Raw genomic sequence first — 19,542 nt, 5'->3', positions numbered from 1 at the left:
CCAGGCGGCACGAATCCGAAAAGAAGTGCACTGCCGCCCAGCCCCCAGCCTGCCCAGTCTCGGCAGGCACCGGGGCGCTCTCCTCACAGTGCTGAGAGGTTGAACTGGTTGGTGTGAAGCTCGCCAACTTTGCACCTTGCTGCCTGCTGAAACAGGGCAGGCTGGGGGCTAGGCAGCATTGCACTTCTCATCAGATTCGCGCCACCCAGCTCAGCCTCTCGGCACTGTGAGGAGAGCACCCCGCTGCCTGCCGAAACCCCTTCCCCGGAGCACATCAAGCTGGATATGTGAAGTAGGCCAGGGCCATTTGCTGGCCACTTCCAGGCGATGGTGCATTTCTTCATTCCTCACAAAGGGTGACACCTCCCCAGCATGCACCCAGGGGACGTGGCTGACGTGGCAGGGCTGGTTCCTCGCTGTTTCCAGATGGCCTTATGGAGCTAAGACTGAATGCATTTCAGCATAGATGGCCACCACAAAATTGTACATTGGCTTCCTCCTGGCCGGCCTGGGCTAGGGCCAAGGCAGTGGGGGCCGTTCCCTCACTGTTTCCAGGATGGCTTCGTGGGCCACATGAAACCACTTCGCGGGCTGCATCCGGCCCCAGGCCTTGTGTTTGACATGTCTGCCTTAGAAAGTTAGTAGCATTGCTTTATAAACTTTGTTAGCCAATGAAAATCAGACAACAGAGCCATTACATCATAAGGAAGACATCAATCATTCCTGTAGACTCCCTTATTCCCTCCTTCAGTACATCCCATTCATGTACATATTTCCCATGCTTGCATGAGATTTCCCTGGTGCAAAAGCAAGAAAGCACCAGTTAGACTAAATAATTTCCCTTTGTTCCCGAACCCTTCAAGAGCAATTACAAAATAGATTGACATGCATACCTGCAATGTTTCCAGCGTCTACCCAGTGCACATCACCAAATTGATCATCTATACATAGAGTCCACCCTAAAACTATATATGTTTGAACCCATTTGAGAGATACTCAACTGATAGATTTGATCCAGGCATTCAGGAGACCAAACTACCCACCCACCCAATAATCAATAACACTGGTCATAGCTCAAACACATAATTAGTAAGTTATAGCCCAAACTGGACAATGATACTGCACTTTCTTAGGCACCGGATAGCAGGCCCATACTTGCAGACAATCACTCAGACTGAAGCAGATTCTCACAAGCAACAAGAAACAATAGGACAATTCCAACATAGAAACCAGACTCTGCAACAAATTCAGATATTTACTTTGCCCCATTATCTACCCACCAGCACCATCATAGTTCCCAACAAGTTCACAGACAAGTTTAGAAGTGCCTACAGGAGATCTCAGAGACTATTTTAGAAAAGCAGGACTTTATCAGGTCATTTTAATATTTTTTTAAAAATTATTTATATAATGACTGTTTATAATTTTATAATTAGTGTTTTTATATTGTGAGTAACTTCTGGTAAGATGGGTGGCTGTATAAATTTGATTAATAAATTCAGCAAAAGGTTGTAGAACTTAAAAATATCAAACAGTTTCAGGCAATCTCAGGTCTCAACAAAGGCAATAGGTTGTAGGTATCAATGAGCATACGTCCTCTCCCATGTAATCTGCACCTGCATAATTCAACCTATCTTCCATTCACTGTCCTAATTTTCCCCCAAATAACCCCCAATTTAAATCCTACATTACAGTATCCATTCTATGCATCTGATAAAGTGAACTGCAGTATATCTTTTAATAACATTTCTTAGGCCAAAGTGATGTTAGCAGAATCTTGATTTTTTTTTTCTGACTCAGTCAGTGATGTACGGAGATAAGAAAAAGATATATTTTAATTGACATGGCAAAATAATGCAAATGGGTTCAAAAAGAGTCAACAACTCCGATCTTTCCACCAAGATGAAGCTTTGCAAATAGATAAAAAGCTGCCTTTAAAATCAGGGTTTGTTTCCGTTATGCCTACGGTAAACCGAACCAAAAGTTCAACCGCCCAGCCTCGGATTTCACCTGTACATATGCCGTCCCACCGGAAGTGTTGCCTTTTTCGCCCCCTGGAGTTATTCTAGGGGCAGAGCATAAATAGAACTTTTTGCAGTTTACGAACCCAGGAAATAAAACAAGATTGTATCTGAAATCCCAAACTTCCCTCGCCTTACATTCAGCTAGGCAATACATTCCACGAGTGAAGATAAATGCTTAGTTTATATGCATCAGACCAATACATTTATTTTCAAGTAAGCTATGGCGGCTGTGTGGTGTGTGGAATAAGGAAAGAACAGTGTAGACTCAAAGTATAATATAAAAGGCTACAGCGTCAACCGGTCTTCAGCAGATCGTTCCAAAAATCTCGCTGAGCATCAGAATGGCTCGAAGGAATTTTGCAGAATAAGCGTTCCTGCAGTTGTAACACATGCGCACACGGAGGCACTCGCGCAAACGTTCCGGGGAGGGGGGGGGGACGGGTTTCGGGTTTCCGCTGGAACTTCCGCTGGTTCTTCTAAAACTGAGTTGAAGCATAGGAATTCTGGGAGTTGAAGTCCACAAGTCATAAAAGGGCCAAAGTTCCTTAGCCCTGTAATCTACGCTCTAATAAATTTGCTTTCCATTAGTCAAGGACTACCTGTAAGTTATTTCTCCTAATATCTGTGACACAAACAATGGCATAAAGTACATCAATGGTTCCAGGATATTGGTACGAGAGTCTTTGCTTCCGATACAATAGATTTAACACAGCCTTCCCTCCTAGGCTATGCGCTGTCGCGAGGAGGAGAGGATTTCGAGCCTTCCAACTGCCTGTCCCCCTTCTATATTTTTATGACATTAAATACATAGTTAGAAATTACGCAGGTGAGATTTTTCTTCCGAACCCACTTAGTGAAACCCAAAGGTGCTTTTCAAAAGGCAACTGGACTTCCACTGAAAAAGCTTCTTGGATGAGAAGCGAAACGTCTTCAAGGAAAAAAACCAAGAAAGTCCAGTTGTCTTTTGAAAAAGCACCTTGGGGACAACCATGACCTGGATGACTGAGAATCTCCACGGACACTTAGTGAAACCCTAGGGAGCATTAAAAAGCTTTCTCGAGAAAAAGAAAAACCCAGGCGTGAGAGTAGGTGGAAAAGATGTGCGCTCGGACTTTTTAAAATAGTCAATTACGATTTGAACAAAACGTAAAAAACAATAAAGACTTCCGCTATTTTTCACGCAATATGTTAATTTGCGTGAAAAAGCCATCTATCAATTGCAAAGTAGAACCTGAAGTCAACGCTAAGAACGAAACACTCAACACGCTAGGTTCCTCCCGGTGCTCTTTCCGGAAGTCTCCTTCTCAGGAAATGCGGAACAAAGTGTTCCGAGGGACATTTTGTTCCGGGCCGCAAACTGTGAGTCGCCGGCTTGGTCGCTGTGGCCGCTTTTGTTTCGCTTTGCTGCCATCACTATGATTCCCCTCCCTGTGGTGGTCTGCGTACTGGGGGGCTGGTGCGCCATATACATAGCCGACACGGTACTGAAGGTAAGACGGGAGCCTTTCCCCTTCTTAGGCCCTTGAATGAGAAATCTTTGCGGGCGATACGTTCCTCAAGTCTGCAGAGAAGGAAGAGGAGCAGCTCATAGCGGCCACGTCCCTTCTCCCCGTTCTGCACAACTCTCAGTCGGGCTCTGCCACTTGCCTTGTTAGCAGTTTTCGAGGAAAAATGACATAGTTCGTTTATCCAACAGTTGCTCACGCCCAGCCCCTCCCATTTCTTAAGTTTTATTTTAAGAGGTGCACAATAAGACCAAAACGCGAGGTTCCCTTGTTGAGCCTTTGTCTCTCTTGGGTGCTTTAAAGGCGAGGGGCTGAGCTGGGCCAGAAATAAGGCTGGTTAGGCAGCCTCAACCGCCCAAGGAAAAAGGATCCAAATATACAGGGCTGCTTTTCTATATGCGGCTTTCTGAGTGAGGGAGCCTCTTTTTGTAGTCCTGGAGTTAAAGACCACAATTGAGCCCCAAATTTCTGTTGCTAAGTGAAACATTTGTTAAGTGAGCTTTGCTCCATTTTATGAGTTTTCTTGCCACAGTTAAGTAACTCACTGCAGTTAGATCCGTAACACTGTTAAGTGAATATAGATTCCCCACTGACTTTGCTTGTCAGAAGGTTGCAAAGGGGATACTGCAACGGTTATAAATGAGTCAGTTGCCAAGCATCTGAATTTTGATCATGTGACTTTGGGGATGATGCAAAGATTGTAAATGTGGAAAATGGTCATTTTTCAGCGTCACTGTAACTTCAAACGGTCACTAAACAAACTTTTGTAAGTTGAGGACTACCTGTATTTTGTTAACATAAGTAGCTCTAGAGGGCAGGTGGTTGTTGTTATTTATTGAGTAACACAGCATTAGGTCTGATATTCTGAATTATGCTGGGTGTTAAAAGAGTGCAGGCATGATTATCAGCTAATTTGCTGCTTGTAGCTTCTGGGGTTATTTTCCCATGCAGGATTGCCAAAATCCCACTAATGGCCTTGGAAGGGGAGGGGGTGCTTGGGCGGCTTTATCCTGCATATCAGAAATAAGTCAATTTCATGAGTGTTTTCAAATATGTTTATTGTCTTAAAGCAATCATATTTAATTTAGAATCCTTCATTTTTATGTGCTATGTTAAGATTTTGAACCATCTACTGATATAGGTAATTTTGTTTAATGATCATTTGAAGTTATAACGAAACTGAAAAAAGTGACATATGACTGGTTTTCACACTTATGAAATTGCAGCATCTCCATGGTCATGTGAAAAAAAATCAGTCATGTATTTATGACAGTTACAATGTCCTGGAGTTACGTGATCACCATTTGTAACCTTCCCAGGGATCTGGCATCAGACAAGCAAAATCAATGGGGGAAGCCCGATCTATTTAATGACTACATGATTCCCTTATCAACTACAGTGATTCACTTAACAACTGTGGGAAGTTAACCCAGAGAAGGAAATATTAAAAAGGCAGGAAAAAATATTGTTCACCAAAAGGATTTTTAAAAGCATTTTTTGAAAAGCAGAAACCAAACCTGGCCTCATCTCTTTGCCCAGGGCAGTAGTTAGTCTTATACATATGCAGATGTGGAACCATCAGGAAGTTTGGAGCCAGGGATCTCAAGACAAAANCAGGAACAGGAAACTTCCAGGCAAGGCTAGAGGGTATAAAAAGGCCTTCTACCCATGTGCTCGCTCTCTTTCTTTTCTTCTCCTCTGCTGCTTATCTGTCTTCTGCAATAAACTGTAACCTTCTTCCCAAAGCAGTCGCCATGTTTGCTTATTTATTCCCGGCTTGGATGAACCAGGATGAAGACTTACTTCTAACACAACTGTGGCAGAAAAGTTTGTAAAAATGGGGCAAAACCCACTTAATTGCCTTACTTAGGAATGGAAATCTTGGGCTCAGTTGCGGTCATAAGTCGAGAACTACCTGTATTCAAAATGAATTAGGCACATGTTTTCAGTTTGGAAGTGCCTACATTGTAGTTACAGTAACATTCCCCAAACCTTGCAAATCTCTTCAAATTCTGTTGTCAGAATTCTGGTTCTTCTCATCTTCTCTTTGATTTTGTTTTAAAATGGAAGTTAAGCATGTGCAGTTTTACTTCAGATACTCATTCATTTCAGTAAACATGTTTGGTTCATTATTTTCATTGCTATTACAGGGATCTACTACTGCAGTTTCTTCCAAAATAACAAGTCTTTTCCAGACGTATGATGTGCATTTCAGAAAAAAAATGTTGAGAAATAATGCACTCTTGATGCTTTACATCAGGGTATCCAACCTTGGCAACTTTAAGATTTGTGGACTTCAACTCCCAGAATTCCCCAGCCACCCCTGCTTTACATCCAATCCAAAGAACAGCTGAAAATAGTCAAAAATATAGCAGAGATTAAATAAAACACAGTCCAAATTCTGTCCCTTCATTGTGGAATCTTCATTACATAATGCTCACAGCAATTCTGTTGATACTTGGCAAGTTCTCGCCTCTCCTGACATTTTATATTGAAACATAAGAGAGAAAACCAGCTTTCAGCATCATCTTCATTTCCTAGAATGTCTGTGAATTCCAAATGCATCCATCCATTTTTTAAGGAAAAAAAATGGTGGATGGCTTGGCCCAGTACTTATTTGAGAAGAATCTGTATCTTTCAGGAACAGGATAAACATAAGCAGGGGTAGAGCAACAAGAGAAAAGAGGCAGATAATGTTCTGCTATATTGGCGTCTTGTCTATAGATAAGGCAGCTATTTTGTGAATGAACCACTTGCTCTTAATAGCCATTTTGCCGGAATGTCCTTAACATGTTCTCAACGTACCAAATGTTGGCTTGCTAGCCCCATTAGTTAGGGACATTTTCTAGAAATAAAAAAAATGAGATGTTTGTGCAATCATACTTCTAATTTGCAAACATCTTCAATTCCTTTTTTGTTTTACTGTATCCACCTTCTTTTACAGTCATCTTCTCTGAAAGAGTGTTATGAGGAGTGGCTTGCATCCTATGGACTGTCAGTTTCTCCATTCCATGTGCGATGGCAGACAGCTTTTTTCAACCGCCTTTTCTACAACTGGGGAAGATGGAAGCCGAGATTTCTTTATCTCTGGTATTGTTTCAGAAATACCATTCAGACGTCTATGAGACAATTACTGGAAATTCTTTTATATCCTTCCAATCAAAGTGGCTACTGTTCTGAAACTGATTGTTTACATGAAACTGTACAGCTAAATAGGATGTCCTTTTGTTTTGGTGCTAAGTATTCTTTTTTTGTACAATGAATGCATGTTTCTGGGGTAGGGAATTGAATATTTAAATTTGCCATATGTGCTTGCCAAGTTGGAGATGATATTAATTTATAACAATATTTACATGCTTGCTTCAGGTTTAACATAGGGATGGTTTTTGGCATAGCAGCTATGTTTGGTTCTGTGGTTCTGCTTGGGAAGACACTGACACAAACTCTGTCACAGATGTTAACTGAAAATCCCGCAAGTCAAAATGATCAAATGCTACAGGTTGTGGTGAGTTTTATTTGTATATTTATAATCTAACCAGTGAAATAAAACTTAAAATTAGTATCTTACAAGAAGTCATTCAGACTTGCTATGCTGATGTGTCCTAATATTTATTTTTATATTGGAAGATTTCTGGGGCTACTTTCCCAGAACACAAGGTAACTTAAAGTACCTATGTAGACCAAAAAAAATGTCCAGGAAAAGGGGAAAAAACACAACACCTGGATGCTGTCCATTTATTGCAGGGATATAAGGTTTGTCACCTAGATACTTACAGGACTGCCTTTTCTAAATAGAATGGACTCATTAGTATGGTTTTTTTTCTAGGAAAAAAGAAGTGTTTTTCTATTGTGGCATTGATCACCCTTCCTTTCTCTAATGGTGTTCCAAATAATGTTAAAAATGGTGCTTTTCCAAAAGGCTTTTAATGTGTAGATTGTCATCTTTTTATGATAGATTTATTTTGTTTTATTGTGTTTTTAATACTTTGATGTTAAATATAATTATATTTTCTTAGAACATTTTTATCCCCCCCTGTTTTAATGTATTGCCATTGTCAACTTATAAAAATGAGTAAACAGAATGAGAGCCTGTTTACAGTTTCAGTTTTTCAGCTGAGATCAAGTTGGTTCTTTTGGACTTGCCACAATATAACTGTAGTCCAAACTTGGCAATGAGTATAATATTAAATGCAGTTAGGTTCGTATTTATAAATGAGAACTATTCAATTAAGTGTGGCATGTAAACACATAATCAGATAATATTTATGGAGAGAGGAAGTAGCTTTTCCCCTCCCTGTGTGCATTTTTATTAATACATTCTTAATGTTTTATTTGCAATAAACAATCAAATAATATCAAGATAAAATTGTATTAGCACATTAAAATGAAAATATATTCCTCTTAACATGTTTTCCATTCATTCGATTTACACACAAACTCATTCTGTCTGTAGATAACTATCCAAAGCAGCTATATTGAATGCAGTGGATTCTGAATAGCACTTTTTAAAAGTGATTTTATACCATCAAGTCAGTATTGACTGTTAGCAACCATATAGATTCTCTCCAGGATGAAGCACTTTTGTTGTTGTTAGTTGCGAAGTCGTGTCCAACCCATCGTGACCCCATGGACAACGTTCCTCCAGGCCTTCCTGTCCTCTACCATCTTCTGGAGTCCATTTAAGTTCACGCCTACTGCTTCAGTGACTCCATCCAGCCACCTCATTCTCTGTCGTCCCCTTCTTCTATTGCCCTCAACCTTTCCCAGCCTTAGGCTCTTTTCCAGTGAGTCCTTTCTTCTCATTAGGTGGCCAAAGTACTTGAGTTTCAACTTCAGGATCTGGCCTTCTAAAGAGCAGTCAGGGTTGATCTCCTCTAGTACTGACCGGTTTGATCGCCTTGCAGTCTAGGGGACTCGCAGGAGTCTTCTCCAGCACCATAGTTTAAAGGCTTCAATTCTTTTGCACTAAGCTTTTCTTATGGTCCAACTGTCACAGCCATACATTGCAAATGGGAAAACCATGGCCTTGACTATAGGTACTTTTGTTACCAGGGTGATGTCTCTGCTTTTTAGTATGCTGTCTAGATTTGCCATAGCTTTCCTCCCCAGGAGCAAGCGTCTTTTAATTTCTTGGCTGCAGTCCCCATCTGTGGTGATCTTGGAGCCCAGGAAGATAAAATTTGTCACTACCTCCATTTCATCCCCATTTATTTGCCAGGAATTGAGAGGGCCAGATGCCATGATCTTGGTTTTCTTAATGTTGAGTTTCAAGCCAACTTTTGAACTCTCCTTCTTTACCCGCCTCAAGAGGCTCTTTAGTTCCACTTCACTTTCTGCCATTAGAGTGGTATCATCTGCATATCTTAGGTTGTTGATATTTCTCCCGGCAATCTTAATTCCAACTTTTGATTCATCTAGCCCTGCCTTTCTCATGATGTCCTCTGCATATAAGTTAAATAGGCAGGGCGACAGAATACAGCCTTGCCGGACTCCTATCCCAATTTTGAACCAATCAGTGGTTCCGTGTCCAGTTCTCACTGTTGCTTCTTGACCCGTATATAGGTTTCTCAAGAGACAAATAAGATGGTCTGGTACTCCCATCTCTTTAAGAACTTGCCACAATTTGTTGTGATCCACACAATCAAAGGCTTTAGCATAGTCAATGAAGCAGAAGTAGATGTTTTTCCGGAACTCCCTAGTTTTCTCCATGATCCAGCGTATGTTGGCAATTTGATCTCTAATTCCTCTGCCTCTTCGAAATCCTGCCTGTACTTCTGGAAGTTCTTGATCCACATACTGCTGGAGTCTAGCTTGTAGGATTTTAAGCATAACTTTACTTGCATGTGAAATGAGTGCAATGGTGCGATAGTTTGAAAATTCTTTGGCATTGCCTTTCTTTGGAATTGGAATGTAAACTGACCTTTTCCAATCCTGTGGCCACTGTTGAGTTTTCCAAATTTGCTGGCAAATTGAGTGTAGCACTTTTACTGCATCGTCTTTTAAGATTTTGAATAGCTCAGCTGGAATACTGTCACCTCCACTAGCTTTGTTGCTGCTCAGCTTTCCTAAGGCCCATTTCACTTCACATTCTAGGATGTCTGGCTCGAGGTCAGTGACCACCCCATCGTGGTTATCAGGGACGTTAAGCTCGTTCTTGTATAGTTCTGTGTAATTTTGCCACCTCTTCTTAATCTCTTCTGGCTCTGTTAGGTCCCTGCCATTTTGGTCCTTTATCATGCCCATCCTTGCATGAAACGTTCCCTTCATATCTCCAATTTTCTTGAAGAGAGCTCTGATTCTCCCTATTCTATTGTTTTCTTCTATTTCTTTGCACTGTTCATTTAAGAGGGCATTCTTTTCTAGCTATTCTCTGGAATTCTGCATTCAATTGGGTGTATCTTTCTCTTTTTCTCTTGCCTTTCGCTTCCCTTCTTTCCTCAGCTATTTGCAAAGCTTCCTCAGACATCCATTTTGCTTTCTTGCATTTCTTTTTCTTTGGGATGGTTTTAGTTGCTACCTCTTGTACAATGTTGGGAACCTCCGTCCATAGTTCTTCAGGCACTCTGTCTATCAGATCTAATTCCTTAAATCTATTTGTCACCTCTACTGTATATTCATCAGGGATATGATTTAGTTCATACCTGAGTGGCCTAGTGTTTTTCCCTACTTTCTGTAATTTAAGCCTAAATTTTGCAACGAGAAGCTCATGATCTGAGCCACAGTCAGTTCCTGGTCTTGTTTTTACTGACTGTATAGAACTTCTCCATCTTTGGCTGCAGAGCACATGGTCAGTCTGATTTCTGTGTTGACTGGTGATGTCCATGTGTAGAGCCGTCTCTTGGGTTGTTGGAAAAGAGTGTTTGCTATGGCCATCGTATTCTCTTGACAAAATTCTATCAGCCTGTGCCCTGCTTCATTTTGTACTCCAAGGCCAAACTTGCCTGTTATTCCCATTGTTTTTTGGCTTCCTACTTTAGCATTACAATCCCCCATGATGATAAGGACATCATTTTTTGGTGTTGATTCTATAAGGTGCTGTAGGGCTTCATAAAACCGGTCAATTTCATCCTCTTCAGCACCAGTTGTTGGGGCATAGACTTGGACTACTGTGATATTGAATGGTTTGCCTTGGATTCGCACTGAGATCATTCTGTCATTTTGGGGATTGTATCCCAGTATTGCTTTTCCTACTCTTTTATTGACTATGAAGGCTACTCCATTTCTTCTGGGGGATTCTTGCCCGCAGCAGTATACCTGATGGTCATCTGATTAAATTCACCCATTCCTGTCCATTTTAGTTCGCTGATTCCTAGGATGTCGATGTTCAGTCTTGTCATCTTTGTTTGACCACATTCAGTTTGCCTTGATTCATGGATCTTACATTCCAGGTTCCTATGGAGAAAAGATCTTTACAACATCGGACTTTCCTTTCACCACCAGATGCATCCACAGCTGATGCATCCTTTCAGCTTTGGCCCAGTCGCTTCATTCTTTCTGGCGCTACTAGTACTAGCCCTCTGCTCTTCCCCAGTAGCATATTGGACACCTTCCGACCTGAGGGGCTCATCTTCCAGCATCATATCTTTTTGCCTTTTGATACTGTCCATGGGGTTTTCATGGCAAAGATACTGGAGTGGGTTGCCATTTCCTTCTCCGTTGGATCACATTTTGTCAGAACTCTCTGCTATGACCTGTCCGTCTTGGGTGGCCCTGCATGGCATAGCTCATAGCTTCATTGAGTTACGCAAGCCCCTTCGCCACGACAAGGCAGTAATCCATGAAGGAGATGAAGCACTTTAAGATATCTTAAATAGACTTTACCAATCTGGTGCCCTCTGTGTGTTCTGGCTGGCCATATGTGAAGATTGGCAATGCTGGTTTTAGCTAAACCAGAGGTCCCCAATCTTTTGGGCACCAGGGACCGGTTCCGTGGAAAAAGGTTTTTCCATGGACCGGACAGTGCATGGTTTTGTGTGCTGCCTGCATCCCACGGATGGTGCTTTGCTTATGAGGACCGATTGCTGGCAGGTCACGGCCCGGTACTGGTCCATGGACCAGGGGTTTGGGACCCCTGAGCTAAACTATAGTTGAAAATTTGTGGAGGACACAACAATTGAAAAAGTCTGATTTAGGCTATTTCATTTTCGATTTTAAGGAACATAAAAAGAGGTAAATGTCTATGGAGATTTTCAACCATCCAGGTCCTGGTTGTCCCAAAGATACTTTTTCAAAAAGCAACTAGACTTTTCTTGTTTTTTTCCTTGAAAATGTTTCGCTTCTCATCCAAGAAGCTTCATCAGTTCTTCAGAATAAGAAGCAAAATATTTTCAAGGAAAAAAAATCAAGAAAAGTCCAGTTGTCTTTTGAAAAAGCACCTTTGGGACAATAAAATGAAGTATATTACTGCCTTTCATCACTAGCTCTTGTGATTTGGAGTTAGGGGTTCTTCAACCAGGATAGTATGTAAACATGACGGGATTATATCTGGTTATAATTTTTCTCCTTTGTATCTTATTTTTTTTCATGAAAATGGGTTCTTTTATAAGACCACTGGGAAATCTGTAGTGGTTTTTAGGGCAGCTGTGTTATCAGAATGCAGGAAGACCAATCACTGCATCTCTTGCTGCCTTGCATCTTGTTGTGTCTTTAAAAACAGGTGCCTGGTGTAAACCTTCCCATCAGCCAGCTGTCCTATTTCTTCACAGCAATCCTCATCAGTGGTATTATACATGAAGTTGGCCATGGAGTGGCAGCTATTAGGTAATGCAATCCACATTTTGTAATCAGAAAAAACATCATTTGCTAGAAGCCTTAATTTCTATGATTTCTTAATTTCTCATGTTTACCTATATGAGAGTATATGGGCTAAAATTCTCAAAAACAAAACAGGAAGGAGATAAAATGATAGAGAATCTTGGGGTGACTTTCCACTGAAAAGGAACTGGACCACATTTTATGAGTACATAGTATACCTAACCTTAAGATTATGATCTTCTTCCCTAAAGGTGGATAATTAATTCCAGCTTCATTAAACCTTCATTTTGAGGCCAGATGTTTGCCCCAAATTCTTGATGTTTATTTCAAGAAGCATTGGAGCTGATGCAAATGAAATTCTTAAGTTATATCTGATTCCCCTAGTAGGAAAACAGATGCCCAGGTTGGAATAGAACTAGGAATGGCCTGAATTCAGATGTGAGTTTTGAGGTTCGTGGCTAATTATCAGCTAAAAACTTTTTTACCAGTAGGGTTATCATACGTTTCACTGATAACTTCCCCTCAAACTGGGAATTTGTGGTACAGCAGAAGCTTGTATCATATGGGCTTTTGGCATCATTTTTAATGTAGTTAGGTTACAGTCAGGCTACGCAAATGCTTATTCAAAGAATGAATGATATAAAATATTGGGTTGAGGTAAATAGGTTGTCCTAGTACAATAGAATTTGAGTTGCTAAGGGTATATGAGAACCAGCAAAACATTTACTACTTATCTTCTTTAAACTTGATCAAAAATCTTGCCTTCTGCATTGCTGCAAGGCAGATATGTTAAAATTCCACTATTTGAACACACCTGGCCATGTGGTGCTAATGAGATAGAAAAGCCATATATTAATTAATACACTGTAAATTTCTCAAGAACAGTTGGACCAATTTAATTTACCCCATTACACAAACATGTTGGAAAATTATGTAAGTGCCTTGTGAATATCCTCTTAGAAGATTTGAAACCCTCTTATGTAATCGGTAGCTAGGCTTTGTGTTACCTCAGTGGAAATATGACAAAAACTGGAGAAGGCATAAAGTTTATTTACTTTCTTTTCTTCAGTTTCATCGTGCTGTGATTTAATATATATTAAAGTACTATCCTTGTAGGTTTTAGGAAATACTTTTTATTGATGTTACTTGTGTTTTGATTTTATAGATTATAGATAATGCTAAAAATATTATGCTCTTGAGAGTTACTCTGATCTTAGAATTAAACTTTTAACATTATAATATACTACTTTACACTATTTCCTTCTACTGCTTGAGAAGTTTTGGGGCCAGGATGATAACTTTGTATTTTTTCTTTTTTTGTATCTTTTTGTTTATTTATCTTGGCCACAAGTCAAAGATTTCTTGGGGGGAAAAAAGGAACTGAATTCTGATTTCTATAGTCTATTCATTTATTTTATTTGTCAAATTTTAGTACTATCCATCTCACAGAGTTATGCTCACAGTTACTTTTTGCTCACGTTACCTGTTATTGTATCATTTACTTTGTCAATTAGTACTTTCATGTTTCTAATATATCTAATAGATCACCTTCAAAATTCAGCATACTGAATTCCTTATGCTGTTTGAACACTATTGTTAAAAATGATGGCTATACTTATGCTCTTACTGCAAACACTAGTTTTGATCAAATGTAGGAGGGTTGCCCCATTATCTCATAATGTTCATATAGTATCCGTGAAAATCTGTAGCAGCAGTTCAGTTAGTAGTGTTCTGGTATGTTGTAAAATTTTATCTGTTTGGAGATACATTGGAGTGAAAACCGGTTCCTTTGTGGGAAAGCAAACATGATTGCTTTAAAGATCATACAGGATGAAGAATTACCTTCTGAGCCCACCAGTACAAATCAGTTTCACTTGATTGCCATGATAACACAGGGTGTCTGATAAGGAAGGTTTTGACCTGAAATTCTTTTTTAATTACTACTTCACTATAAACTAAACTCTCATTGTCCTTCAATTATCTTTTAATTCCCAGATTTCTGACTGCTACCATAGCTTTAGACTGCTTCTTTTTCTTTCATTGAACAGATCTGTTATATTGTGCTGGTTAGATACTGAATAACAGATCAAAAAGTTCTACTCCTTTGATCCTTAAACAAATCATAGTTGGTTATATACTGTGCCCCTTTTGGAGGGTAATAGTTCTGCCTGCAGATTGTGGTAAAGATTATAGTTCAGATAATTGAAGTAAAGCACACTGAATACTTGGAATGAAGTAACATTAACTGCTTTACAAAATATGCTTGTTATGATTATTATTTTGTTCTGAAATACATTTTTCTTAGCTTAATGGCAATTCATCCTGTATAACTATAGTGGTAGACATACCAGTGGAAAATAAAATTCCATGCAGATACAGTGAAGCATGTTTATCTGTTTGATTACAAATAATTAATTCAGTCTTAAAAAATATTTTCTATTGTTTTTTAGAGAGCAAGTTCGGTTTAATGGCTATGGAATTTTTATATTCATTGTCTATCCCGGGGCATTTGTTGACCTATTCACTACTCACTTACAATTAATATCTCCCATTCAGCAGCTAAGAATATTTTGCGCAGGTGAGTTAATTGGGATTACTATTGCAATATATTTTATATTGTATCTGAAAGTATGGGTATTGCTGGACATATTGAGCATATCCTGCAAATTCTATAGGGCTAACTAGGTTTTTGCATCATATTAAACTACTTAACATTTCTTAGAACTTGAGAGAGATGATTTTGCAATATGGGATATTCCAGTTTTTCATTTCATATTTACTTTTATTACTTTTAAAATGTTTTGATAACATTGAATAGTCTAGCCTCTGTAAAAACATTCTCCAGTATGTTCAAAGCTACTGAAGTATTGAGGCTGCTGAGGCCAAACAGAAACATAACAAATGCTTGGGTTGTGTATATTACTACTATTCAGATATTTTGGATAAATTAGTTTCTCTTGGTAATTTCTTCTTTTAACGATATATTACTTACTTGTTCCAAGATATCAATTTCTTATGAAATTAAAATAGAATTTTAATTTATTTCTGATTAAGCCTCAAATATATATCATGCATTTGATTACAATGACAGCTGTTTTGTGCTCCTCATATCCAACCTGTGATTGATTCCTATTACAGACTGCAGGATTTATATATAGCATAATATAGTTTATATATAGCATAATTTATATATAGCTGCTGTAATAGGAATCTCCATATATTGTTTCAAAATGAGAAAATGGCAGGAGCCCAGGTGTCCCTAATTTTCTTCCAATTATCTGTTGAGAATATTAGGAAAGAGATCTTTGAGTTTCTTGGATACGTATATCTTGGGTTGAGCTATGTCTTCTTTCCTGTGCTTCTAATGATTTTTAATAATACTTTTGATATAATATTAAATATTAACAGTCAGTCATGGAATTGTACAATTTTCATATATCATGGGCAATTTGTTATATGTATAACAGTGTTTAGGTCAAACAGTGTTGTTTTCTCAGCATTTATCCATGTCTTGGCAGGAGAAGAGAATAGCAGAAATTGGTTAGGAAAAAAAAGGAACCATTGTAAATTACAATCTCAATCTGCTAATCGAGGTTGATTTTTAATTTAGCCATTATAGATATTTCTGAATGAAGATTAGTATTTTGGTTGAAATTATGCAACAGTTTGATTTAAGACAGATGCGATTAAGATTTTCGTTATAAAGTAAGCCAGTAATAAAAAGTAAATATATTTTTAGTTGCACAGTTATAAACAGGCCAGCTTGCTCTATATTCTTCATAACAACTGACAGATTTGGGGAAATTCCAAGAAGTAGGAATCATGAACAATGTACAAAATAGTAAAACTATATAACTCACAGCAAAAAAGATTGAAAAAGAGATAGCTAAAAAAACCTATACCTTGGCAACGGTTCGGGGGGGGGGGGGTTCAGTTCTGATTGGTATTTAGATGGGAGGCTACTAGGCTATCCCAGGGCTGTAAGTTAAACTGGGAAGTCAGAAACTTTTCCTGTAAGAAGGTTTAACAGTCAACCAATTCCAGATAGATATATACATGAAGACCATGGGAGTCATACTTGCTTGACAGGAGCTTTTCTTTCTTGACCATAATGACAACTATGTATAATGAATAATTTTCCTTTTGTGTTTCTCTTTAAAATTTAGCAAGTTTTGAATGCTGAGAGCATTTTGCATAAAATAATATTTATTTCACTTAAGAGCAATCTTTGACTAGCTTTATTTTATTTTCAAATTTTATTTGTGTTCTAATATAAAAGTAGTAGTTCCAGCTGTGAGCTGAATTTTCCAGCTCACATTCTTGGCTATAATAGTACACAACTGCCAGTGACATTTAATTCCAGGATCACATTCTATCGAATAGTTGAAGGTATATTTATAATATCGAAAATGACAAAGTATAACTTTATTGTTATTCCTCAATATTCATCTTTAAAAAGTATGCACTGAATTTCCTTTCATGGGCTACTCTGATTATTCTATATCATATTCATTCAGAAATACCTCTCAGGATAGTTCATTTTTATTGCCCTAGCTGTGCTTGTCCTTTGTGCTGAAAGTCGGAGTGGTTCCCAGTCATGTTTTTACGACTTTCATATACATTTTTAAAATCAAGACTTCTGTTAACCATAATCTTGGAGCATTTACCGGTATGGTTCCAGTTACATTTAAACACTTCATTTTCAAAATCTTAATATTAGCTTCACTCCTGAAGCAGAATTTATGAGATTTAGATTAAGTTGCTATTGTAATAAAATAAAAAATAGTTCTATATATTAAAATTCTATTTAGCTTATTCTTGCATGGTAGACATTAAATGCTTTGTTTTTCTGGTTTTGCAGGTGTCTGGCATAACTTTGTGCTTGGTGTTGCGGGTCTTGTAGTTCTCTTCTTTTTACCTGCTATTCTTTACCCATTTTATTACACTGGTGCAGGAGCACTTGTTACTGAAGTCACTCAGGTAACAGCATTATAAATTCACCTCTTTGGAAGAATAGTTTGTTATCTGTACAGTTAAACATAGTGGTGCTTTTTCTCTTTTCTAAAAGTGTTGGTGACATATACTGGGAGGTTATTTGGAAGTTATGGCCATAGATGTAAGTACTGTATGTGTGTGTGTGTGTGTGTGTGTATCTATATATAGATACGCCGACACACACACACTATATATACTATATAGTATAATTCATTCAGTTTTCTCCTTTAATTAAAGCTTTGTTTTTTCTGCATTGAATACTCTTTGAAGTGGAAAGATAGGATATAAAATAAAGAAACTAAAGCTCTGTTTCACAGTAATCCAGTTTATTACTACTACTTTTCTGTGCTAAGATACGTATGGTATTAATAGTGAAGTATATGAAATAAACCTAATCCTATGTGATATAATGAAATATAATCAGGTCTACATGATTATTAATCAGCTTTAAGTGTAAACACATTCTATTAAAATAGGAAAGATTTGATACTGAGAATAATCACATTTGTATCAGGAGTATATTACTAACATTGCAGTGGCTATTCATATTGTTTTACTTAGTGTTAATCACTGTTTATCAATCTGGATGGCCAGAATAACCAGAAGAGAAAACACTTTTTTCCCCCATACCCCACTGGTTGGTTAAAAGGGGAGTTTGCTTGGCTCATTCCTCTTCAGATCATAGTCAAACTACCATATATGAAAATGTAGCCAATAAAACAAAAGTAGGTGGTCTTCAGTCCAGGATCCATGAGCATTTTTTCTCCTCTCTTTTTTTAGGATTCTCCTGCTAATGGTCCTAGAGGTCTTTTTGTTGGTGACCTTGTCACTAGTCTGCAGGATTGTTCAGTTTATAGTGTGGAAGATTGGAATGCCTGCCTGGAAAAGATGTATCAGAAGCCACAAACAGGCTATTGCATAAAATCATCAATACTACAGCAGCTAAGCTTCCCAGTTAGAGGTACAATTGTTTCTAGATTGCATCTAATTGTAGTTTTATGGTATATTATAGGTTGTTTTTATGTAACTGAAGGATCACTTGTTTTATATGATTGCCAGATTTTTAAAAATTATTGTTTTTTATACAGTATATATACGTTTTATTAGTTTTTATAGGATTAGAAATGAAGTGGGGTCAGGATTGGGGTTGGGATTTGGGTTAGGATTAGGATTAGGGTTGGGGTTGGGTATTAGGATCTTTTCAAATAACATTCTCAATATTTAGCAAATAGCATAATGTCGGGGTTCATGTGTTGAACAAAAAACAATAGACAATAGTTAATTATCATCAACAATGTTAATTAATCACTCAATAGTCTTGTTGCTTATATATATTCAAAGTTACATATCACATTCCTTTCTCTCTAACTCGTTTTTCTAGCCATTGATAGAAATTATCCCATGTTCTAAAAATACACTGAATCTTCTTTCTCTTTTATCTTTAAAGTCAATCTATCCATTTCTGCACACACTAAAATTTTCTTAATTAATTCTTCTTCAGTTGGTAAATTTTCATTTTTCCACTGTTGGGCAAATACAATTCTTGCTGCAGTTAGTACGTGTAAAATTAAATAGATACAATATTTGCTCCTATTATTCCTAACAAAAATAATTCTGGCTTAAAGTCTATTTGTTTTTTAGTCATTTTCCCCAATCAGAAATGTATTTTTAACCAAAATCTTTTTGCTTTAGGGCATGTCCACCAGATATGATAATAGGTTCCTGGTCTTTGTTTGCATTTCCAACACTTATTTGAAGTATTTTTAAACATTTTTGCTAATCTCACTGGTGTCATGTGCCATCTGTAAAACATTTTATATAAATTTTCTTTATATGCCACTGCTTTAGTTAATTTTTGCCAGTCTTCTAATTCTATATTATATCAAAAGCTCTTTGCCCATATTATCATTGTTTCTTTTACTTGTTCTTCCTCCTTCTTTAAGTTTAACAGATATTTATAGAGTTTCTTAATCAACTTTTCATCTGTTTTTAACAGTATCTGGTCAAATTCTGTCTGTTCTTTATAGAATCCCATTATTTTAGCATATTTTTCATATCTCATTTTGATGGGGAGGAACAGACTCAGACTCAACCCTTCCAAGACCGAGTGGCTGTGGTTGCCGGCGCCTCGGCATAGTCAGCTGATTCCATCGCTGTCTATAGGGGGCGAAATTTTGGCCCCCTCAGAGAGGGCACGCAACTTGGGTGTCCTCCTGGATCCACGGCTGACACTGGAAGACCATTTGTCGGCCGTGACCAGGGGG

At 38.1% G+C, this 19,542-nt stretch overlaps 1 protein-coding gene across 1 annotated transcript in view; it reads left to right on the top strand.

Annotated features, from left to right (window-relative positions):
* The first annotated feature begins 3,389 nt into the window (after nt 1-3,389).
* Nucleotides 3,390-19,542, top strand: part of MBTPS2 (membrane bound transcription factor peptidase, site 2) — a 35,634-nt gene continuing 19,481 nt past the window's right edge. The window contains exons 1-7 of the mRNA XM_015814422.1: nt 3,390-3,514; nt 6,474-6,619; nt 6,896-7,034; nt 12,186-12,289; nt 14,734-14,861; nt 17,145-17,263; nt 18,059-18,239. Coding sequence (XP_015669908.1) covers nt 3,440-3,514; nt 6,474-6,619; nt 6,896-7,034; nt 12,186-12,289; nt 14,734-14,861; nt 17,145-17,263; nt 18,059-18,239 — 892 coding nt within the window. The 5' untranslated portion in view covers nt 3,390-3,439. The remainder of the gene's footprint in view (nt 3,515-6,473; nt 6,620-6,895; nt 7,035-12,185; nt 12,290-14,733; nt 14,862-17,144; nt 17,264-18,058; nt 18,240-19,542) is intronic.

The sequence above is a fragment of the Protobothrops mucrosquamatus genome, unplaced genomic scaffold (assembly GCF_001527695.2).
Source record: "Protobothrops mucrosquamatus isolate PMUCROS unplaced genomic scaffold, P.Mucros_1.0 scaffold250, whole genome shotgun sequence".
NCBI lineage: Eukaryota > Metazoa > Chordata > Lepidosauria > Squamata > Viperidae > Protobothrops > Protobothrops mucrosquamatus.
Note: the sequence above shows the minus strand (reverse complement) of the source record. Positions and strands in the feature narration are given on the sequence as shown.